Source organism: Pipra filicauda, unplaced genomic scaffold (assembly GCF_003945595.2).
Source record: "Pipra filicauda isolate LSUMZ 115617 unplaced genomic scaffold, ASM394559v2 scaffold329_size807674_pilon, whole genome shotgun sequence".
Classification (NCBI taxonomy): Eukaryota; Metazoa; Chordata; class Aves; order Passeriformes; family Pipridae; genus Pipra; species Pipra filicauda.
The window spans coordinates 308926-333834 of NW_024104453.1; the positions used below are offsets into that span (position 1 = coordinate 308926).

The 24909-nt window shown below is 49.8% G+C and overlaps 1 protein-coding gene across 1 annotated transcript; it reads right to left on the reverse strand.

The window, feature by feature from the left end:
- ILRUN (inflammation and lipid regulator with UBA-like and NBR1-like domains) lies at positions 1-24820 on the reverse strand. The gene is made up of 5 exons (XM_027728417.2): positions 24609-24820; positions 12799-12953; positions 9319-9516; positions 7586-7914; positions 1-408 (listed from the first exon to the last, which is right to left on the reverse strand). The coding sequence occupies exons 1-5, from the start codon at positions 24764-24766 to the stop codon at positions 373-375; spliced, it is 876 nt and encodes a 291-aa protein (XP_027584218.1). The 5' UTR covers positions 24767-24820; the 3' UTR covers positions 1-372.
- Between the last annotated feature and the right edge of the window lie 89 nt (positions 24821-24909).

Below are 24909 nucleotides of genomic sequence, written 5' to 3' on the forward strand. Positions count from 1 at the left end.
TGTAGGCAAAATATTCTTTTTTAAAGATGGCTTTTAAATTTTCATTTTTAAACTTCTTTTTAAGCTACCTAATTATGCGTGAGGATGATTTCTAAAAACCCATAGTGTTGGTGTCTCTTCTTCCTCATAGCATTTACACCACTCTGAAATCCAGCAGTCACACATGCATACTCAGGTTTTGGATTTTCCTCTGGAAACATCTAGTCTTAAGTTACTGGGTTTTTGTTTATTTTCTTCTTTATCCAGAACACGGAGGCAGAGAAGGGGGGTCCACGCTGTGTCTGTCTGCCACATGAACCCCCTCCCTTCCCCCAAAAGTCAGTTTTTTCTTAAATTCTCCTCTTGTCGATACCCGTTTTGTGTTTTTGTGTTTTAAGACTGTCCGAAGGGATAAGGACCGTGGAAACCCTGAAAGAAAGTTGGAGACATAATCAATTCAACAGGCAACAAACAGAGCGCTCAGTGCTCACCTCCAAATCCTGCCCAGCCCAGCCCAGGGCTTCCCCCCAAAAACAGCCCCTCTCCCCCACCGTGCCTGTGCCTGTCCAGCCTCACAGACACTCCTGAACTGCACCTTCCAGGGCTGGTTTCCCCAGAGAGGGCAAATGCCATCACTTACCTCTCTCAGGTGTTTTTTAGGCCAAGGCCACAAAATAACCGGTGTTTTCTACACCAGAATCCCCTACAGATGCTACAACACCTGCAGCTGCAGCTGCAGCCCCTGCAGCCTCCCCAGTCTGTCCCAGAGACCACAGCAGTTACAGGGCTGGAACTGAGTAAGAGGCTATTTCAGAAAAAAAGTGAAGTTTGGAAACCCATGTCCCCACAACTGCCATCTGTGCTCTCTCAAGGTAACAATTGCCTTCAGTGAAATCAACCATAACATTTGCCAAAAACCCAAAATGCTTCCTACAGAATCCATTTCCCTCCTTTACATCCTGAAGTGAGTCACCTAAAATGTCAGATCTAGTCACGGGTCTCAAATTAACATGAACTGCTTTTGTAACTTCTGTTGTTTGGATCAGCTATCTGGGGTTTCATCAGGAAACAAAAGAAAGAACCACAGGCAGCACAAGATATCCCCCAGCTCACAGGAAGATGAAGTTTGTCAGTAATGAAGGTAAATCCCCTCCTGAAACCCTCCTGTAAGACCTGACACACTGTGGTCAGGAGGCAGAGGAGGGAGAAAAGCTCGTTATATCTCATCATCAGAGTCGGTAAACCATTATGCAAATGCTTCTAAACACAGTCCAGCTCTTCCCAGCACACAGTGGGGCAGCTGAGAGCCCACAGAGCCAAAGCCATTCCTGCTCAGGCTGTACACGAAGCTCTGAGCACAGTTCTCACCACCTTGCCTTTAGCAGGGCAAGTTTCAAAGGAAACACCTTTCTCTGCATGTTCTCCTACAATTCCATAACCCCCTCATTGCAGGAGCCAGGGCCGGGGAGCCATGAATCTGAACACGGATCATACAAAAAAGTCAATGTCCCCAGCAAAGCCCAGGCTGGAGAGCTCTGCTGCAGAGCTGCACAGGAAGCACCATGAGCAGTCTGTGATCTTGCTACAGCTGGAGAGAAAAAGTTCATTCTTCGGGATATATCAGGTGCTAAATACAAGTGAGTGGTAAAGTGAAGCAGCTCTCAGAATTCAACAAAGAGAAGGACAAGCAGACAATTAACCAGGACATCTCCTGAACTGTGTGGGAAGTATGAAAGACTGGGAATGTGGAAATTGCCGTTTGCAGACAGAAATACATGCAAGTGATGGAAAAACAAACACGCTTCTACCCCAGGAATATGCTGCAGTCCCAGTTTGTAAAGCTTTTCAAAAGAGAACAGCCAGCAGATTCCAGCATGACAGTTCACCTCAGGAAGGAGACACTCCCAACAAAATCCAGGCTGAGCTACCCAACACTTCTGAAAAATCGTCACAGAAATAGGGGGAAGGGAAGGAGCAGGAGAGAAACATTAAGATAGTGTGAACAATTGCACAAGAAAAGAACACAGAAGGAAAGCAACATAGGAGCAGGATCCCAAGCAGTCTCACCTCACAGGGATTAAGCCATTGTACTTATTGCTCTGCAGAAGGAACACAGGATTTGCTGCTGATTTCCTGTACAGACACATTTGCCAGAATTTGCTTCATCTTTGAGCTAGCTGTACACAAGGCTTTGTTTGAGGCACTGCCTGGCGAGCACTTGGGAGGGGTTTAACCATCACCTGCCCCTCCGCCAGGAACACCCAGGGTGCACCTTACCCTGTTACCCACCCCATGTTACCCCCCATGGGATGTTACAGGCAAAACCGCCTTGCTTTAACCTGGGGGGGCCACAAGGCCCTGCTCCCCTTGTGGTGCACACAAGTGCCATCACCCAGCCCTCAGTCCAGCCCAGCAGAGCAGCTCCTTACTGGTTTTGGATGGAGGGACCTCGTGAAGAGGCTGTGAACCCTATCTGCAGGGGAACCCTCTGGATCTTCAGATACTGGTTCCTGTAGCATGTAATTCAAAGCTACACAATTATCTAATCATGTGTCAGTTAAACCCAGAATTTAGCTCACCTTCAGTGTGGCAGATTCCTCAGTATGTACAGCTCTGCCCCACTGCACTGAACACCTAACACCCCGGAATGAGCTCCTTGGGCAGTGCCAGGAGCAGTCCCAGAATCTGTGACCACACTCAGCTCCGCCTGAATCAAGGAATTTCACCAGGAAAAAGCCCCAAACGTTTTCTCTGGGGATTGCCACTCTTGACAGCACTTCACCTACCCGAGACTCATTATGCACATGAGAACATGCAAAATCAAACACCACCTGTGCCTCTTTAAGCCAAGTGTGAGCTGGTTTAGCACAGACCCTGAGCAGGCAGCTCCCCCTCCCCGACACACTCTGTCCCCTGCTCAGCCAGGCCCAGTGTCCCACATTTATTCACCGTGCACAGCGTAAGGGTTTGATACCAGAAAACTTCAGTTACTGCTGCAATGTAAATACCAAACCCTGGTATGACATTTTCAAGACTAATTATCCCCTCTATGCAGCATTTTACATAACAAACATGCAAAAATAATTCTGCAGACAATTGCAGTTTTTCCAAGTTGTTTCAATGGAAGGATTATTCCCACTATTTTTGGTGCATTCCCGTCTGTTCTCCAAGTGGGATCACTGTCTTTATGAGAAGCTCAGCTGCAGCTTTGAAAACTCACTTTCAGTTCTTCCAGAATGTTCCCCAGAAGTAATTGCCCACTTGCTGGTGGGAGCACTAGGCTCTTCACACAGACAAGTGTGTGAGAACACAGGACCATGATTTTCCAAGAAAAGACTGCACAAAAACTACTGGTATAAATTCTCATTTGTGCATCTAGAAGGGAGGTGAGATGTTTTGGGAAGTTAAAGCCTTTGTGAATACTGAGCTCTGTAAATGGAGTCACCTGTGCTGGGAACAAAATGAGGGTTAAGTGAATCTTTCATAAACCATCACACACAGGCTTTCAGACAGCTCTTTATTTCACCTCTGTGAGCGAGTCACCACCAACGCAGGTACACTTCCAGGGAAGGAGGTGGATGCACAGCGATACAGGAGTCTCCCAGAGTACACTGACAGTGGCACAGCCCAACCCCAGCCCCTCAGGCCACTCCTGCCCCGCTGCTCTCTCCTCACTTATGTAAACCAGCACAAAAGAGCACAAAGCATCCAGCACTTGAGTTTTATTCCATGCATGCCGTGCAAACACGGCGTGGCAGGGAGACCACCGGGAAGTTCAGAACCCTGTCGGAGCAGGTACAGGCAGGGCTGGTTCAGGTGCCCACAGGTGAGGAGGTGACAGGGCTCAGGTACCTCACTGAGTTCCATGCACAGCTCACTGATGTGCTGCTGGGCTGCAATGGAGCAAAGTTTAGCTAAAATCAGGCTGTTTGGCACTTCCCACAGTCTGGAAGCACGCAGACAGCTGGGGATCATGGATGAGCTGACAGGCAGAACCCAAACACACCAGTCTCTCACCAGAGAAGCAAACCAGCTCGTGCCACCACAGCCCAGGCTGCAGGTGCAGCCATGGCAGCTCCGAGTCCAGTATTCCCCCACCGTGTCCAAGTGAATGGAGCCACAGGGTGACCAGCCCAGCGTGGAGCCCACACGCCACGAGGGAAGGAGCTGCTCTCCTCCATGGATGCAAACATTCATGGGGCATTGTCCTCACCCACAAAGACAGCTGGATGACCAGTTTCCAGTGAAAAAAAAATCCGTCTTAAAGTTTACACAGGTACTCCAAAAATCTGCAAATTGGAGGTCCTGGTTTGGGAGAAGCCTCTAGAAGCCACAGCAACGTTTAAGCACAGGGAGGGGAAGCCAGTTAAAGGCTCCAAGGACACAGGGTTGGTTTCCCCTTATGTACAGAAAGCTGCCAAGTAGCACGGATTAGAGCTCAGCTCCACACAGAATGGAGGGAGATGGGGAGCATAAACACAGCAGGAAAAAAGGAGTTCAGATTTTAATGCTCTGATCTCCAGTATGTTTCTATTTCACTGGGGTTTGAAGAGCAACACAAGTCAGGATCAGGGCAGCCAGGCACCATTTGCCTGGTGGAGACAATGCCCAGTGTCCTGTCTAGGCAAATCTTTGCAGAATCACAACTTCCATGTGCAGTTTTCTGCATGGCACAGAGAGCAGTAACTCCTCAATTCATCTGGGCACCAGATTTTGATACAGATCTATGGATTTTATATAGAGATAAGTACAATCTAAATGTCAGGATATGGCTATTCACTTCTGATCTATACAGACATGGAAACCCGTACGTTTCTTCCCTCAGTTAAGCAATTAAACTAATTCCCAGGCACTGTAAGACTGGATCTTGGGTTTTTAATGGAAAAGCCAGTCACAAGAGAGCACCAGTGACTGTGCAGGGTTGCTATGAGACAGGAGGAGTAAATAGGAGGAAGCTGTATCAGCCTCAGCTCTGTGGAGAATCCAGAGAAAGCGACTGCCAGAGAATAAAACACCCGTGCAAGGGGAGATCTGGGATCCAGTGCAGCTCATCCCTACCCCGAGAGAAGCATCCTATCCTGCACTTAAGCACATCTTTACATCTAAGAACATGCAAAAACCCCACTGGGAATAGATTTAACAACAACAACATGCTTCAAGCAAAGCCCAGACAGGCCCTGGCCTGCAGCCTCCCCACAGTGCATGTGGAAGGTAGGCAGGGGGCCCAGGCAGGTGCTCACCACAGCAGGAATAAAGGGCACCATTTGTTTCAACCACCCACAGGTTTCATCTCATCCACTTACAGGGAATTCTGTATACGGTTTGGTTTGTTTTTCCCTAGGAAAGTTTGTTCCACTGAGCAGAGCACCCACACCACGTACTCTCTGCTGCTGAACCAAAGCATTTTGAATGTTTCCAGGTGTGAAATGCTGCTGTACTTGTCTAACCCAGCAGCAGATGGCACATCGGCATCACCAAGAGCCCAACTCCAACAGGGAATTTCAGAGGACAAGCCACACCTGCTCAGTGCACCAGAGGGAGAACTAATTCCGACAACTTCGAGCACGTTTTACAGCTGCAGATGCCAGAAACTGCTCATCTTATCTCAAAGATTTCATGGTCTTGTGCACTGCCATGACTGGGTTCCCCAACAGCCTCTCAGCAGAGGAATCCTCACCAGTGATCCGAGAAATAACTAAGGGTTTATTTTACTTCTAACTACACGACACAGGCCCTTTGAACACCTGACCAGACCTTACCCATCCCCTTTGCCACATCTCACCAAACAGCCCCTCAAATACGACCAGGGATTCCCTCATTCCCCAGGTACGTGAACAGGGACAAAAATATCACAGGTCCTGCCCAAGAGAAATAAATGTCTGGGATGTCCAACTCCCTCAAAGTTGTTCACTACAGAACCAGAACTGTATCAATATGAATATTGGGTCAGCGGCAGAAAGCTTCTCGCTCTGAGCAGGATGGGCAAGGCTGGAACAGGACTCTGATCTTCAGACCTACCTGAACGGCCTCCAGAGGAGAGAAGCTACCTTGTTTTACTATGTCACAAACAGAAACACTGCAGCAGAGACAAAAAAACCCGCAAAAATCAATGAACTTTCACACGAACCCGACCAAAAAGGACTATAAAATTATCCCTTCTGAAACAAGCAAACAAAACATCTCCTTTAATCTTGGATAATCCACCCAAGAATATTCTGTAAATACAAAATCAACCAAACAAAAAACAACCCCAAACCAAAACAACAACAACAAAAAAGGGGAGGAAAGATCACCTGCCCTCCGTGTGGGGTTAGATTCTGACTGCCCACGTCTCTCCAGAGCAAGGATCCTGAGCTCCAGGTTACCAGGTAACCAGCTCACTTCGATCTAGTGACACCTCCCAGGTGGTGCTTCACTCTCCTGTTGGTCTCTCTCCCCCAGCACAGCTGCACCTCCGAGGGGCTCTGGTTCCTCAGCCCCACATTCTCAGCCAGCCCAGCCCGGCCCCTGGGGAGCACCAGGCCCCACACGCAGCACTGCTAATTCAGGGGGTGTTCCACTGGCAGCAGAACCATTCCCAAGCCATCCACTTCACTGTCAGTGAGCAGAGTCTCGCAGCAGGAGCCAGCCCAGCCATGCTGGCTGGGAGCAGAGCACAAGAGGGTGGCAGGTTGGCACACTGCTCACCCCGGCCGTAAAAAGTGCACAGCCCTGGTGCAAAGGTCACTAAAACATGGTCCACTGGCAGAGGACAGGCAGGTCATCCAGGGAGGAACTAAAGTGCTGTAGGTGAACTAACAGTAGGGCTTTATTAAGTCATTCAGCAACCAAGTGTTATTGTCCTACACAGCCTGCTCAAAGTACAGTAAAGCATTTTTAAAAGATTTTAAAAATCAAACTAGTTTGACATACGACAGTACACACCTACACATACTGCTGCATTAACAGGTGGATTCTGAATTGTAAATAATCCTGCAATTAATTTTTCACACACAAGCAAATAAAAACAGTCAAAATATCACTCAGACTCATATAGCATCCACCAAGCAAGCTTTTGAGAGAGATTTAAAGTAAAGATAATTTAAAAGTCACCTACAATTATAAACAAGACAAGGACATAGACAGGAACAGTCCTTTGATTGACTGTTCCTGACAGGCGGCTTCTGGGATCAAATGGTGAGCTCTCCCCCACATCAGCCTAAAAGAAGTTATCTGGTTAATCTGAAGTTTGGGGGTGTGGATATTTGTTCTCTGTTCGAAATTATGTCAAACTCAGGACACATCTAGAGAGATATTTTGACTTATTTGCACACGTGACCGGAGCAGGCTCCAGCCACTTGCAGTTACAGCAGCCAAACAAGGTTATATAAAGTTAAAGAAGGACTTGAAGTGAAAACAAAAAGGTGGATCTGGTAGAGTCTATCAGAGGCAAAAATATTTTAATATAACATGAGGAGTTGGCAGAGTCAGACAGTCAAATTCAGAACCTTCCTTAGCAGGTCTGGCAGAAGCAGAAGGAAAGGGCTTTGCAGTTTGGAAGGAAGAGCAATCACACACCTGCCTGGCTCCTCCCCTACCCGTTCTCCTGCTCACCCAGGGCACCTACCTTACTGTACGTCACTACCGACAAGTTGTTCGAGTGACTGCTGGGGGAGAGATTTACAGAGTTTTGTGACAGTCCATTCTGATCTTGTTCGATTTGGTCAGGAGCAGGCCCCCATGTGTTTTTGCTGATTGTGCCTAGCTCGGAACCCCCAGGGTCTTTTAGGTTGTTTTCATCTGGTTGCCTGTTCTTCTGTGGAGAGGCGAACGGGTTAAAGTTTCCTTCTACCTTGCGATGTGGCTGCGTGTTGAACTCTGTTTCAAAGGATGACAGCTGCTGTGTGACACCCAGAAGTCCTCCAACTTCCACACTGAGGATCACCCAGATGACATCTGTGGAAAAAGAGACACATTTGGGCTGTCACTTACATCGGAGTTTATGAAGAAGGGGCAGAAGGAGCAAAACAGAACATGAATTCAATCCTTTACACCAGCAAGAAAAAGACCAATAGTTTAAAGCACATTATTATGAACCCTCAGCAATACTGGTTCCAGCGCCCCCAGTTTAGCAGGCTCAGCAGCCTGAATTTTAGGAGCGAATTAAGGACGGTGGGATTGTACCTTAGGGACACACGACTTGCTCAGGGATCCTTGCATCCTGCCAGGGCTGGGACCCCCAGTACACCCCAGTACAGCCCAGTGCCCCCCCCGCACACCCCCACTGCCGGTGCGGCCGCAGCGGAGCGGCCCCGCAGCGCCCTCTGCCGCCCGCGCGCGGCCCCGCACCCCGTGTCGCGGTGGCCCCGTGTCCGTGTCGCGGTGGCCCCGTGTCCTCGTGTCGCGGTGGTCCCGCGCTGCCACCGCCGGGCCCGGCCCTCGGGCCGCCGGCACCAAAGCCACGAGCTCGGCTGCAGGGGAAGAGCCCCTCGGACTCGGAGCTCGGCGGCCAAAGGGGTTCACTCGTCTTCTGCCAAAAGCGGCAACTTCAGGCTACGCAGGGACATCTCCCACGGTCCGGGGCACTCGGGAATCCCGGGAACACCTCGGCTTTGTGAGCACACGCCATTCCTCCTGCACGGAGCCGCTCCTGCCCATCCCTCCCCTCCTCTACACCCGAGGAGGTGCAGCAGTGCCAGCGCTGCCAGCAGCCCCCTCCTTCTGGGCACTGGTATTTGTGCCTCCAAGTGCCAACACCTCTCGCTCAAACTCTGAAACTTGGGATACTCCAAACTGCCAACAGAGACACAAAGATGTTCTCAGTGTAAACTAAAGCTGGCAGAAAAGGCCTGGAAGGCTGCACCAAAGGCAGACGTTGGAGGCCCAGGCTGAGGCAAAACAGCAAAATGTGTTCTTTAAACAGAAATGGCTTGCAGGGGATGCACTAAATCACTGCATTAAAACCTGGGCATTCGCTTCTCACAGGAGGCTTTCACCTGTAACAGATTTTATGCTCCTATGCAGTTCATGGTGTTCAGCACTGGCAAACTGGGAAAGAATCCCGACAAGGATCAACTGGGAAAGAGTCTCCAGGAGAGCTGTGCAAGTCCCTTTGTTTTCCAGTTTTGTGTAACCTGTAATTCGTTCCAGTGTTTAGAAAACAGTTCTGTGCTGACCAAGACAACAAAGCAGCTCCCTTGATGTTTTCCTGCATTCCATGTTCTATATTTAGGTCGGGGCTGGCAGAGCTCTGCCCTCCTGCTCTGTTATCAGAGCTCGGTGCAGGGGCCAGTGGTGTCCCTGCTGTCTGCAGTGGGAATGCCAGGGAGAGCCTGCAGTGCTGGGAAGGGGCCCACTCACCTCCGTAGTAGAGTCCCGTGGCCGTGCACATCCGCCACTGTCCCTGGTACATGCCGGCAGTGCTGGGGCTGCACATCTGCACGCTGACATCGGCCATCTCCTGCGGCTCCAGGGACCTCACCATCACCATGTTCACGTGCCCAAACTGGTCACCCCCAACATACTTCAGGCAAACCCCCGGGGGCCACGCCTCTGTCCCTGGGATTAGACAGGAGAGGGAATTACTGACAGTGCACCAGGAAAAGCTTTGTCTGCTTGTGTAAGCTGGGATGAAACACGCTCGTTACGACAGCTGCCCAATTGTCAGACGATCAAAGGAAACCAACAGGACACAGGAGCAGTGGATGCTGAGGAAGAAAAGATAGAGTTTTCGAACCAGGCTTAACTGGTGCATTTAGGGACCAGCAGAACAAATGATATTTCTATTTGACTAGTTTCTAGGTCTTCGCTACACAGGAAAATTCTCCAAGTCCCAGTGTAACTGCTGCAAAAAAAAAAAAAAAAAAATCAACATAACTGACACACAGGTCCCTTTCTCCAGAGGCAGTGACAAGAGCAGCACCAGGGGGTCTCTGTGTGTGTCCTCCATTTCTGCTTCCCTGCATGCAGCTCCTGAGTCACGCCACATCAAATACCTGTTCTTGATGCAAAGTGTTGGCAACACTTCCTTTCAGGGATTCCTTCCCTTCTAAGCCTGCTAGCAGTCTCAGGAGGAACTCATAGTTTGAGCTACAACTGAAGTGCCAGCACTATTTCCTAAATGGTTTTATTTCCCTCCTTGCACCAACACTTTTCTCAGCCTTATGCAAAGGTGGGAAGGGTTGTGAACATATGATTTATCTGTGGAGATCCATGTTTAGACTGCAGACACTGGACTGACAGCATGACCTGGCAATCAGAGAGATAGAAAACAGTTCCTGAGTGCAGGTACAGCCACCAAAGATAACAAGTGTTGGGGCAGACAGAAAGAAAAAGTGTTTCTGAGACTCGTGAAAAATCAGTTTAGCAGAATTTTCTTTTGCTTCTTTCCCAGTCACGTGACCTGACTAAGACAACATCTTTGAGAATATCTCCTGCTTGGCTGGGGTTGACAGAAATGGCCATGGAAAGCCTGAACCACCACGGAGCTTGGAACTGCTCCGTGTGGTCCAGGGCGAGCACGGCAGAGCCTGCTCTGACCTCAGGTTACCCCAAGGAGTATCCTTTGCAACAGCTTGCCTGCTAATTTAATCCCTGTGGATACTTCAGCGAAGACACGGCAGGGACTGGTTTTCTTGTCAAGCCCTTGTCTGTGGAATTCGCAGCCTCTCAGGAAAGCAGGATGTGCATGAGTACAGCGGGATGTTCAGCATGAGGGAGGTACCAGCTGGAAAGGTGCTGAGAGAGGAGGGCTCTGAAAGAGGATCTGGGTGCCTGGCTGACCTCAGCCTGGGGTGTGGGGCACTTGAGCACGAAGTCTCATCTGCAGAGGTTGGCAGCCCAGCAACACAGTTTAGATTAAATAATTTATGTGATTTTTATCAGGTTTAATGGCTTTAGGCTTGCAAGGTGCCTAGAATGCTGCAACTGATAAGCCCCATAAAATGAAATTATGATTATGTCATTCTATTTCAGGACACTCTCAGGAGACGATAAATTGCAGTGAGTGTCCTGCAGAGCCAGCAGCAGCTGGAGGCAGAGTGTGGGGAGGAAGCCAGGTTGTTAAATGCTGCTGCCCTTTTCAGCAATGGTTCTACTACACAAACTGCTCTTTTGGCAGACAAGGCAGCACCGCCCTGCAGGTACCAGAGCAGGGCATTGGTTTTTAATGACACACGGGAGAACCAGCTGACACACCTCAAAGTGCCAATCTCTGAGCTCTGCCTGTCACACTCGTCAGACCCAGAACACTCCAGTGACATATTCCTCAGGTATTCCGTGTGCTAGAGCTCAAGTCATGTAATCAAGGGCTCTTGGAGAGCTGTTAAAAACCTTGGCACTGCTTCAGTTACCTGCCTAACAAGTAGATATTATCTGGAAGCATTATAGTCCTTTGATATTGTACCTTAATTAAACGGTAAAATGGTTTTCAAGTGCTGCAGTCCTCCCCACACTGCACAGTCACAGCCAGCAAGTGAAGCTGCATTTCACTGAACGTGCCTGGGCAGTGTGGCTGCACCGAGCCCTGGCCTCCAGCACCACCGTTAGGGCACGGACGGACTGCCTGACAAGCTGGGCTTTAACCCACACAGAAGCCAAACCAAATGCTGGCCTCGCCAGGAACTCCAAGCCAAGCTGAGTTCCCGCCCCTCATTTTAGAAGGCCCACAGACTTCAGAGGGTCAAACATTCCAAGACCAATGAAACATCACTTGAACTGAGATGTTAAGGCTGCATTTGCATGCAGGAAAGAGCACATCAGAGGGACAAGAAAGGGGGGAGTCTGAAGGGCCCAAGACAGGGGCGTGGTCATAACACACACAAATTGAGATACTAAGAGTGAAGAAACAAGACCTGCCACGCTTACTAGATCTGTAAGACCTGTATTTGGGACACTTATAAAAAAATTGCCGATTTTTCACAGTAGTGGAGTTTAAGGAAGTTCCACATGTCACCCTTCCATTGTACTGTCAAACAGAAGGAGGCAGAAAAAGTAAACCGAAATATTAAGCCCTTTCTCTAGAACACAGTCTCTATAAATCAGTGTTCTTAAACACCTCCATGTGTCCTGATGAAATACTCTTATATTTTTAGTGTGGTTTTAGTCTCTGTCATACTTGGATATTCTGTCCAAGCCTGTACAGCTCGAGTACTGCAGCTATTCCCAAGCAGAAATCCTGGGAGAGCTGAACCTGACTTGTGATGACTCCCAGTGTCAGGCCTCAGTGTGTGACCATTCTCCCTCACATAACTGCAAGCAGGGCAATTAAATTCAGACACACATTTTAAATGTTTGTGCAACATCCTGTCAGTGCACTGCTTGAGGACAAGGGATTCCTTTGCATCCATGCATCTCATTTTTCTCTCTGAGTGCATCCCAACAGATCAAGCACTGGGAATGCACTTTGCCCAGTCTCACTTCCTGGATCCCAGCCCCTGCTTTGACTTATTTTGAACTGGAATGTGGTCTCTCCAGCCCTGCATCCTCTTGGAACATGAAAAGGCAATTCTGCCAGAAATGTATTAAAAGCAAAGGAGAGCTGCCATATGACCTTGTGTCACTGCCTCGTTTGTCTGCAGGTTTCCTAGAGCATGTTTGTGGGGTGGTATGAGGAACAGGACTGATGGCCTGACAGAGCTGCACATCCCGCCACAAAATGTTTGTGCCAACTCAAGAAGAGGAACTTGCAGAGGTTGGCAGCATCTCCCTCAGGGACAGGGTGGCTCCAGCCCAGGTGAGTGCACACGAGCCCCCTGCCTTGGGCCAGCATCCCCCTCCTGGACCCGCCACCCCACTCCCAGCACCCGCTGCACGGGGTTTGCTGCAGCCCAAAGGCCTCACCTGTGTTCTGTATCCTCCACGTCTTTGTAAACTGGGTATCGGGAGGGATGGACTCCCCTTCACCTATGGTGACATCTTCCACAAAGGACATCGAGGGGACATTGATATTTGGACTCTCGAAATCATAGTAGGCTCCGATGGCAGCTTGTAGATTCCTAAAAGGGAAAAAAGCACATTACAACCTGAAGTACAGGCGGGTCAGGCCCTTTGCACAGGTGCACGTGTGTCATCCTGAACAGTTCAGCAAAAATACCCAGACCATAATAGCTCTGCTGCTCGTGTGTTTTTCAAACCTTTGATCTCTACCACATAAGGATTCTGTAGTCCAAGATAACAGAGCTCAAAATACAGCATTCTTCCTTGCTAGGGATACTGGTTTAGATCACTTTTCTACTCTGCTTCTATTTTCACTGGAAATCCTGGAGACCTCTACCCCATCAGCTCTTTTTGAAGCTTGCTGAACAGTTCAGGAGGCAACAAGAGGAGAGCTATGGAGGCAAACACAGGGCAGTTTCTTCCCACCAGCCTTGTTTCCTGAGCTAATTTCCAAAGGGCCAAACATCTCCACTTTATTTTGGTACAGAAGGTCCAAAAGGAGCACAAGAGGAACAAAACACACGGAATGCTCTTCTGATAACTCTCAAGGCCAAAGAGCACTGGTAGCTACAGATAATAACTCCGGCCCTGCTGCTTTTGAAACATACCACCAGGTAGGAACTATTTACTCATCATTAAAGTGCCTGCTCAGCTCTGGATAGTCACAATTCACAGGAACTTATAAACCACCTGAGTCAAAAGTTCCCACTGAATAAAGACAAATGACAGTGCAAGCCTGTGATATATTAAGGACATTCAAAAAGCCACAAATGTTATTGATTCCTGAGCTGTGGTGTAGCTGCAACCCATGATAATTAATGTGAGAAGAGGAACACTCAGGCAGGAAGAGGATTCATGAGCCTTAGCTCAGTTCCACGATATACTATTAAGTTATTACGTAAGTGTTTGGCAAGTCATGTAATTCCTCTGTTTATGCATGTCTGAGAGGTTGTGGCCCTCATTTACATGTTGTGAGTGGGTGCTGTGAGAATGGAGATGAGTAAAATCTCCCCAAACGCAACGGGCACAACAACTGCTTTTTATTCATGATTACAGAAATCTGTGTTGCTTTTTTGAGCAGGATAGAAAAAAAACCAAACCCAAACCTTCAGGAACTGAGAACCACCACCTAAACCAAAGCCCTGCAGAAGCTGCACTGTGTGGGCACAGTGACATATTGAGGGTCTGTACTGCGGTGGAGCATCATGTGTCCGAGCCAGAGCCAGAAAGCCAAGGTGAAAGCAAGAGAAACATTTGCAGCATGACCCTGAGCAAGAGCAAACACAGGGCTTGTGGGGCTGCTTGCCAGCTGGAAAGAGGCTTCCAACGGTGAGTGAAGCAAACTGCCTCCTGTTCAATTCCTACACTGTTCATGGGAAAAACATTCAAATTGGACATTCTGGATAAAATCCCAACTGCATGGGAGCAGTGTCACTGCTTTCTCCTCCCAGAAAACTCAGGGGAGATGAAGTGCAGCAGCTGATTGCATTGGAGCTGGGGTCAGAAAGGCAGAGCCTTGGTGGGGGCACTGGGAGAGGACCCAAAGAGCCCCACAGTTTGGCAACCAATCCATCACAGTGCCAGCAGACAATTGCTGTGTGAGACACTGGAGTTCCTGACATCCTAAGGAGGCACCGGAGGAACGTCCTGCACAGCACAGCCCAGGGATCGATCAGCAATTCAGCAGCCCCAGCCCCACAACCAGACCTTTGCCACCCCCAGAGTGGACTTTGGTCTGACACAAGAGCCACCAGGTTCCACTGCCATGGCCAGAACCCTGGATTCCAGACAGAAACCATTATTCAGCCTGAGGCGTTTTCTACTTAGGAGTGTCAGGGCTCTGTTTAATCCCGCCAGCTCAGTCAAATGCTGCAGGAAGGGGCCATGTCACATTAGCCAGTAAACAGAGACAAATGCTCAGTTTTACGTCACCAACCGCCTGTTGCTTATACACTGCACAAGATTTACATAACTCACACCAGGGCTGTGCCAAGAGACTCCTGCTCGCTCACCCAGCTAACACCATGAGCTGGAGCTTAGTTTGCACTAGGATTTCTTCCTGTAGTACAGCAATCCAAGGCAAAAGGTATTGTAGGAGCTACAAAAGACAGCAACGCAGCTCTTTCACTTCCTAATCCAGTACTACATAACTGCATTTTCAGACATACCACAACATCTTGTGAGTGACGATTCTGGAACCAGTTGTACTAAGGTTTTATTGACATTGAGAGGAAAAAAAAAAAATCTCTGAGGGGCAGATTTCTACTGCAGTTCTGTGTGAGGCAGCCTCACTGTGTTTGTTTGCTTGGCTGCAAACAGGCTTCAGAAGGTAGTGGGCTATTTGTGCACACAGGCCCCGGGCCAGCGCTCCCCTCCCGGGGTCATATTTCAGTGCTCTTTGCCATTGGGAAACAACAACACTCGTTTGCAGCATCGAGTTAAAAACTAACTAAAGAACAACACATGCTGAAAAACAGATTTGCCACCATTTGTGATCAGATATTCCCAAACCCACCTCCCCACTCCCACCGTGTGATCTGTGAGGTGGGGGCTGTTTAGGGTGAGCCGTTCTGTGTGTTCCCATGTCTCTTGGACTCCCCACTAGAGAACTACAAAGAAGCTTCCAGAAACTGAAGAGAAATTCACAGTGGCAAAAGCCAAAGTCAGGATGACAAAGCAAATCTGCCTTGAGTTCACGTTCGTTGACACAGACAGCCCCGGGAGATAGGGATGGAGCAGCGGTGGCCCTGCCCTGTGCCAGAGGTGCCCCCAGCTCACACCTCGTGCTCACACAACGCTGCCGGCTCTGTCCCACTGCTCCCCAGAGACAGTGCTCCCCCTCCTCCCCTGCCCCGAGCCCCCAAGATCAGTTGGAGGGCAGTGCTCTGGGGCGGATGCCATTTGCAGAGGCGAATTCTGCAGCCTGGTCCTGTGCAGGCAGCGGAGCCCCAGCAGCACACCGTGCCACGGCATCAGTGGAGCTCACAACCAAATGCCACCCTCATGACAGAGATGGCTTAAGGGCAAACACACGTAAGGCCCTGAAACTTGTCTATTCTTTAAAATACATGTAATTTTTATTTTAATTTACCCTTGTGCCCAGCTGTAACTGCACAGTCTCAAGTGCAGACACTGCAGGGCCAGGCAGGAGCAGTCAGCCCTCGGCGGGACGGGTTATCAGCTAAAGGCTTCTGCTCACACAGCCCTGCCTGCTTGATTTTACTCCTCCTCAGTGGAGTAAACTCACTACACTACTTACTCCCCCTCTGCTCTCTGCCAAAGGAGATAAATTACTATTATAAACCAAACAACTCTGCAAATGCAGCCAGTTTAATTGACATGACTGAGCTCTTCTAATTACAGGGGTGGCCACACAGCTCTTTCTTAACAGGGCCCTCCAGGTCCCAGGCCCTCCTTGCGTTCCCGAAATTAAGCAATTTTTCCATTTTTAGAGCAGTCCCAGGCCACAGCAGTGTGTAGCCCTGCCACACTTACAGAGCAGGTCTGACAGGATCCAGGTCCTAACTCCTGGGTAAAGCCTCCAGTCACAAGTCACCCCAGTGAGCAGGTGAGCCCAGGGATCAGCACCATGCTCAATTTTAGTCCTAAGAGCGAGATTCCAAAAACAGAGAGGGGAGGAGGCAGCAAATACAGGTTACAGCTCCACATCATCACCCAAATCCACTCTACCTCTACTCCTTCCTCTCCAAGGGCATCCCATGACTCTTAGGTGTCAAGCACTTTTCCCACACAACACCAAAGTGTTCCTTTTTGGATCAGTTCTTTTGCTCTGCTGCTTCGTTTCAAGCCTCAGGAGCTAAATTACAATAGTCAAGTTAAAATCCTTCTCTGCTAATAGCTCTGGAGATGTCCCTTAACAACTCTTAAGTGTTAGCAAAGAGGTGGCTCATCTTGAGCCCTTCTTTCCCTTCCCTGTTTTTTCCAGACAGCCTTTTGTTATGTTAAACCAATATATTTAGGCATTAATTACTCCCAATTAACCAGGTCACCACGGCAGTATTCAAAAATAAAAGAAACTCTTCCAAATCAGTTCACAAACTGTGAACTGTAAGGCCTCCTTACACAGCCTCACTGTCCTACAAACAACCACCAGCACACGGGTAAGTGGAAATGGTTTTTTAATTAATTGAATCAGAGTTTTTCCAGGAGAATGAAGAAACCGAAGCACCAAGGCTACTGTGGCCTCACGGAAAGCACGGCAGGTGCCCAGTACCTCCCTGCTCCCCAGAACACGGAGACTTCTTTCAGCATGAAGAAGTTCAGCAGCTCAGAAAAAGAGCTGTACAACCAGGTCCTCCAAACACAGAAGACGAGGGACACGAGAATTTGAACTATAAATGTTACAAGAATCTGCAAATTTTCATTTATCGTCAAATTCTTTGATGAAAGAGCCAAAGATATGCCTTTTTTTAAGAAATAGACTTGGGGGGTGTAGGGGGGTGTAAAAATTCAACTCAAATCGCAGTTAAAGCTCAAAATCCAGCTTGCAAATTTCCCTCTTTGTGGCTCCTGCCCATGCCCAGAGCACCCACCAGCTCCCAGGGAATGCTGCAGGGCTCTGGTTCTGCCGAGCTGTCAGAACACAACTGTGGCACCGAGGGCTCCTTCCATGTGCAACTGCAGCCGGGGCAGCCCTTGGATCACGCCCGTCCAGCCAGCAGAGGACATTTCTGAGGTCGTGGAGAAGCACCGTGACACACAGACACTGTGAGGAAGGTGCCAAGGGGCACATCTGTCCCTGGAGGGAGGGAGGAGCCAGGCAGGTGCCGCTGGGAGGGGTGTTCCCTGCAGGTCTCTCCTGCAGTGTTTTGTCACGAGCAAAGCAGCTCAGGTGGTACCTCCTGGAAACAGGCAATGCAGACACCGAGCAGTGCTAAACATCAGAGTAAAACCTCCAGCACAGAACACACGAGGGAGGACACCTCGGACTCCTTCTGTAACTCAAGTCTCAACCTTCATAGGCCTTTCCTCGCTCTCCAAATGCACCGTGTAACCAGGCACCACAGCACCCCAGCAGGTGTCCATTGTTAAAAAACAAATAGTGCAGCAGATGGATAATTTCTTACTCCTTAATAATGGAACATCTTTACGTGAAACAAGGGGTAGAGACTAAAAATGCATATGGAGGCCATGCAAGTGAGGCAAACCTCAGTACACTCCTTTTGCCTCTGAGTTTCTGCTCTCTCAGTCAGATGTTATTCACCCCAGCTCTCAGGGAACTGGGGGATTGCTGACACTCCAGGCTGGGACATCTCCAACAGCTCCTATCGCTCCTGAAGCAGGAGTTGCCTCACTCCAAGCCTTGGAGGAGGCTGAAGAGGGTGGAGGGAAGAGCCAGGCTCATCATGAGGCAGGGAACCACTTCTACCTCGAGCTTTCAATTCAAATGTTCAACAGAGATGACACATGGCAATTATGTGCAAAGTCTCAAGATGGTTTGAAGGACTGGAATTTTAATCAGTGAATAGCTTTCAATAGAGAGAATTTCAAAAAGCAAAATTTGTGCGTCAGTTACCTTCATTCTTGACCTCTCTTACACCAAACTTACACTGAACTCTACACATGAGGTTAGGAAACTACCTTAGAAGAGGTTTGATGATGCAAAACGACCACTGAGGGAAGCTGAAAGCTTTAAGCTGAACTTAAACAGCTGAAGGAGGGGGGGAAAGGGCTGGCTAATTCAAAGGTTATGTATATTCTCACATGAAGCCACAGAAAAGCATGTAATTGTCTTAGTTGAAAGCAGCAGTTCCAAATACAAGTGGGGTGTTCCAGGAAGAAAACAGAAACCTGTGGTGACAGAAGCCATCCCATGCTCTGCAGGGGCAGCACAAGGAGAGAAACTGAGCACCCACAGTGTCCTCAGAGCACCCACAGTACCAAAGGAAATCACTGTCCTCAAGCAGTTTTAGTGTGCACACAAACACCCAGAGCAGCTGCTGAAACCTTCCCGGGATACCTGCCCAGGGCTGAGCACAGTCCCTCACCTGGGCACGGCCCCCCAGGACCTGGGCACGGCCCCCCAGGACCTGGGCACGGCCCCTTGCCCAGCAGCAGCACCATAACCATGGCACTACAAGCTCGAGCCCACAGAGCCACCCCCAGCAGCTGAGCCCTCCCAAAGCAGGTGGTCACAGCAGCTCTAAGTGTGGGGTAAAATATCCTGAGAATGTCCCAGCAGGAGCTGCCACTGAAAACAGGCAACAACTCTTCCCAGTGGAAAGTCAGCAAGGGCTGCCAGTACACAGGAGATTCTGTAACTGCCAATTCCTCAGTACAAACTATGTCACCAATCTATAATTGTCTGCAGGAAAGTAAAGGGGGATTAAGCTGCAGAAACTGTCTGAGAACAAGTTGGGGCATGTAAGGCAGAATTCAACTGGACCAAAATTATATTGTACCCACTTCCTACTGCTACAGTTGCCTGTTTATGCTTCCATGCCACAGACACCTAATTTTTAAATGTTTTGTACATTGGAGCACAATTATAGTATGTTCCACAGTTAAAAATACAATTTCTTTAAAGTCTAGATTTCATTCAAAATAATCAGGTCAAACACTTGAGTTATTCTGGAGAAAAGAGGTGTGGGTTTAGTTGGGGTTTTTTTGTTTTGTTTTGTTTTTTTACACACTAGATAAAAGCTTCCAAGAAAATATTTTTAAATTGTTTAATTCTGTAATGTTGTTATTTTTAGTAGCATCAGGAGACAGCTGTGGACACAGAGAGGCACCAGTCTGTGATGGTTCTCATGCACTAAGATACACCCACAACGTTTCAAGTGAGCCACAACAGATCAAACAGTGTAAAACCCCTTTTCCCTCCCCAGCCCGAGGGTGTAAATGACCCGTGCAGGGCTCCCAGACTGTCCTGACATCCTGGCGACTGCCCATCAGGAACCACCAGATCTGCTTCTAGGGTGTCCCTTCTGCCTGTGAGGACAGCGGGTCCCCCACTGGGTCAGAGCAAGAAAGACATCGAGTTTATCAAAACCCAATCGATGTTTTGAACCCAGTGCTTCCCTCTTGTCACCAGACTTGCTCCAGCTGGTCACCACCTACAAACATTAACCCGACCAGAGTCACACTGGGATTGCTCAAAAAACACCCTGTGTCCTGAGTCACAGCAGGAACAGGGGACTCTGCTCTCTATCACCTGATAAGGACAACGGGAAGCAAAGACCAGGAGCTGCTGTCACTGCCCCACCGACACTGAGTGAGGACTGAACAACCCACAGTCATTCCCAGGGAAGGGGGAGGATTGACTTGGAAGATTAGGTCTCATTTCCTGCCTCTTCCACCACACGAGGATTCCCCACCGCCCTCTCAAAAGGGAGAGGACACCTTAATTAAAGTCTCGGAGGGCACCTGAACACTGGGTTTTAACAGCAGTTCTGCAAACACCTGGGGATACAAATCAGGAGCAGGAGTGCTGGTGTTACTGTGAGAAACACATCCCACCTGAGAGAATCCTCTTGACTTGGGTCTGTTCTGTTAAATTCTAACGTCCTGATGTTTTACTTAAACAGACCTCAAGTGTTTCTCTGAGTAGCACTACTACCAGGTGTAAAGAGACAAGCTTTCACACACAGATCTCAGCTGTACTGAAAGCACGAGCCCATCATCTTTGCTAGAACTCAAAAATCTAACACTTATACTAAGCCATGGGACAATTAATTAAAACCCCTATTAGCTAAACCCCATCTTTAGACTCCCAATCGAGTTGCCCACCTGGGCAGTACAGGTGTTCCAGTGGATATGAAGAATTTGAACAGCCGGGATGGAAACAGGCATCTCTAAGGCAATGGGAGTTCTGTTAAAAGCCAACACCTGCTCTCCAAAGCCAGTAAAAGGCACAGAGGTGCTAGATTTTTCTCCTTGCCATGCTGGCCAATCCCAGATTTCTGAGGTAAGAACTGCTATCCCCAACCCGGCTCTCTCACTTGCACACCTGAACTGCCCCACACCTGACACCAGAGAGAAGGAGCTTTGACTGCAGATTTCCGCAGTATTTTCAGAAATGAACTTATAAATATCTCCATGCAAAACATCACCTTGGGAGTACTAGTTAAACCATAGCTACAAATTCTCCTAAACAGATGAAAAAAAAACTAAGGACCTCTAGCAGAGATCTGACAACGTTAAAAATAATAACCTTAAACGGACCTTTTTTATCCGAAAGGTGGATCCAAAAGACTTTGCAACAGTAAAGCTTCCCCCCACACACAATGGAAACCATCATTATCTGACACACATCAATTAAATATCACACCTACTAGACTCATAAAAATTCAGCCTTCTAAACAAAAGCTAAAAAGAGAATGTAAAGAAATATTACATGTAATTACTGAGATATATATATATACATTCTTCCAAACAAGGAATCCCTCACCCAACTGCACTGAAATATGGATTTTAAATCCACCACCACCAGGTACTTCAAACTAATTCACTTTCTCGTGGAACTAAAGAAGCTCCAAGCCTCTCACCCTTAAAGCTGGCACACTCTCCTATTAAAAGAAAATCATTCCTCTTTATTGCCCCAATACAATTTCCACACTAACTTTAGAGAAATCCAATGACTTTCATGGGATTCCAGGAGCTCCCCCTGCACGTGGGCTGAGACTGGAGGGGTTCAAACCCACTCCTGCCCATCTCACATATCCTTGTGGAGCTACAGGCAACATGTGGGACTTCACTGCACCACAAAAATCCCTCACAAGAGCCCCCCTGCTCCCAGCTGTGGCACAGCCCAACATCTGGAGGGGAGGGAGCAGAGCCAGCACACCAGGTAACCCAGGGGATTTGATCCTGGATGCAATGGCAGCAAAACACCCTCCCGACTTCACTGCCTGGAGTTTCCTCCAGAGGAAGAAACGTTTTGGCACCACAACAGTTCACTTTTGGTTTTAGGCTGAAAGCGAAAGCTCAGCCTCTCCCTCTGCAGCCTCATAGCTCAGAATAGAAAACAAATAAATAAAAGGTAAAGTGGGATGGTATGTGCTGCCCTTGGGGAACCCATAGCTGGGCTCTGGGGAAGGCAAAGTCAGATTTGTGCAGCAGGAAGGCAAGAAGTCAGCACAGCCCATAGACAGAACCCAGCTCCACAGAGGCAGAACTCTAGGAAAGTGTTTCATAAATACCAGGGAAAAGACAAAGGGTTTAACCTGTATTTCTTGCAGATCAAGGAACAGCCTCAGAAACTTCAGATGCATATGCTCCACCTGAAGCATTTCTGCAGCACTTAACAAAACCAGCTGGCAGTTCCTTAGCACTGCCCAAGCCTGCCAGAATCCCAAAGGGGCATTGGGCAATTCCCGGGAACTGGAGGAGTGGGCACAGACCTTTAGAGGCTGCTTACAGGTATCTGTACTCCTCCCCAGTCAGCCACTAATCTTCCCCCCAGATTGGCCAAACAAGCTATTTAAAAATACTTCCTCTGTTCCAGCAGAACTGCAGATTCACTGTAAATCCACTGACCACAATTACCAATGATGCTATTGGAAATGGTCTTTCAAAGCACATTAACCTCTGTTCACTACGGTGTGTGAAAGGCACAAACCAGGGAAGGAATTGCAGGTCTGGAGACAACATTTATTGCCAAAGGGCAGCTTTCACACCTGGGAAGAAGTTCTAGTGAAATTATTTATGTCTTTGTTAATTAACTCACACATGGACATTGTTACACAGAACCCAGTCTGCCTAGTGTGTGCACTTGTCACCTCCACCACGAGCTCCCTCACCATCTCCTGCAGGTGAACATCAGTCCTGATGCAGAAGGAAGGGATGGTGCCTGCAGGAACACGCCATGCCTTTAACACACGGAAAAGTGACCGACAGTCTCACCCAGACAAATCATTTGCAGGACAGCCCGATGCCAGAAGGCTCTGACCCCAGTTCCAGGCCACACGAGGCAAACCTGGCTGGCCATGCCCGAACCACCTGGGCAGTGTGGATTGCACAGGGCCCTCAACGGCACGGGAGAGGAGCTTCCAGAACGGGGCCACGTGTCCCGAGCACACCGTGTGTGCTGAGGGAGAGCGGGGTGAGCGCGGGGTCAGCCCCGCCGGGCCGACGACCCCGCAGGGCAGGGACAGACCCCGGGCAGGACTGCAAACAGCGGCACAGGAACGGCACCAACCCGGGGGGAGCAGCCCCTGCCAGCCCCCCTGCCCGTGCTGGGAACGGGCAGGTACCCCCAAGGGCACTGAGCCCCCCAGAGCAGTCCCAGCACACGCAGCCCACCAACCCCACAGGCTGCCTGGGCACACACCCATCCATCCACAAGGCTTATCAACTAATACTTCAGAAAAAATGTGAAAACTTATGTTTTCAGAACCAAACTAGCCACCGGAGTTGGGAAACTAAAGCTATTTTAATCACTTTAGATCTTCTTCAACTGTGACTAAAAGTCTGAAAAAGCCCTTGGTTTTGAGGTTGGTTTTGAAATGCTGTTATTCAAACACAAATTCAATACTGCCAATGAGAAAGAGCTGCTTCAACACAAACCAGGAACACTCTGGTTACGCACAGCAGCTCCACGAGTAACTTCCAGGTTCAGCTCTGCTCCCCCCGGGAAACTCAGAGAAAACCCCAGGATCACACTGCAGGGTCAGTTTTAGTCATATCACCAACAAACAAAGAAGTGGGAAAGCATCTTCTGCTGGGAACCAACCACTTCTCCGGAGCAAACGCCTGAACTCCAGGAGACCTTCTCTCACGTTGTGTCAGCTCGTAAAACACAAGGAATTACTTGCTATTTCCCTACTCCCCCACTACAGATGCAGATTTGCCACTATAACTCAATACAGAACCAGAGGAGGAGGGAAAGACAAAAGCAAGGAACTGACAAAGTTGTCTTATCACTGTTTATAAGCTCAACGATTCCACACAAGTTTTCTCCCAACTGTTGATATCCAGACCTATCCCTGGATTTCAGGTTTCAAAGCTGAGGTTTCTGGGTTTGATGTTTCACCTCTACGAAAAGGACACTGGAGACGGGTTGAGAGGGGAAAGTGCTCATAACGAGCCAAACCCCCCAAATCCACACGGCAGCAGCTCCACAACATTTTCGCAGTCACTGGGCTCACTGTACGAGAACACTCCCGGTTTCTGTTTTTCACCAGTATACTGAGGACTTCTCACGTTTTTCCGGAGCCCCAGCTTCCCTGACAACCTGCGCCTGCTTTTCCCCTTGGCAGTGACACGGAGCCTTTATAAAGCCAAACACACCGAAAGTCAGCGGGTTTCGAGGCCCTCAGCCCGCAGCAGACGCCGAGTTTTCCCCGAACCCCCGGTGACTTTCACCCGCGCACGGCGGCCGCTCCCAGGCCCCCCGAGCGCCTTCCAGCCGCAACTCCCCCTCCCCTGAGGCCGGTTCGGTGTCGCGGGGCCCCGGCCCGGCCCCGGCCGCGGCCCCCCCGTCACACGGCCCGTAGGTCGCTTCGCCACCCTCCAACAGCCCCGCGGCCCTCGGACCGGCGAACGGGCACGGCCGCACCCCGAGCGGGGCCGGGGGTCAGCGCCGCCAGCCACGGCTCGTCCCGCTCCCCCCCGAGACCCAGGAGCGGCCCCGGGCCCGGCACAAACACCGCCCGTGCCCGCGGGCCCCGGGCCGGGGGGGCCGTGCCCGCAGCCCCTCGGCCCCGGAGCCCCCCGGGCCCCGCACCCGCCCCGCCCGCGGCCCCGGCCCGCACCAGTTGGTCATGTCGAGGAAGAAGGCGCAGCCGGCGGGGCTGAGCTGGAAGCCGAGCAGGCGCTGGAACTCGCCGATGAGCACGTCCTTGTCGGTGGTGCCGAGGCAGCTGAACTTCTGCATGAGCTCGGCGTCCAGGTCCACGTCCATGCCCTCCATGGCCGGGGGTCCCGGGCCGGGCCGGCGCCGCCTCAGCGCCGCGCGCGAGGGGGGGCGCGCGGGGGCGGCCGGGGGTGCGCGCGCGCCGTCCGCGCTCTGCGCCTGCGCCGCCCCGCCCCGCCTCGCGCGGCGCCGAGGCGTCA

Coding starts and splice junctions, on each gene's coding strand:
- ILRUN (XM_027728417.2), bottom strand. CDS start 24,766: ATGGAGGGCATGGACGTGGACCTGGACGCCGAGCTCATGCAGAAGTTC. Junction 12,954..24,608: donor TTCCTCGACATGACCAACTG/GTGCGGGCCGGG, acceptor TTTCCCTTTTAG/GAATCTACAAGCTGCCATCG. Junction 7,915..9,318: donor CACGGGACTCTACTACGGAG/GTGAGTGGGCCC, acceptor CTTTTTCCACAG/ATGTCATCTGGGTGATCCTC.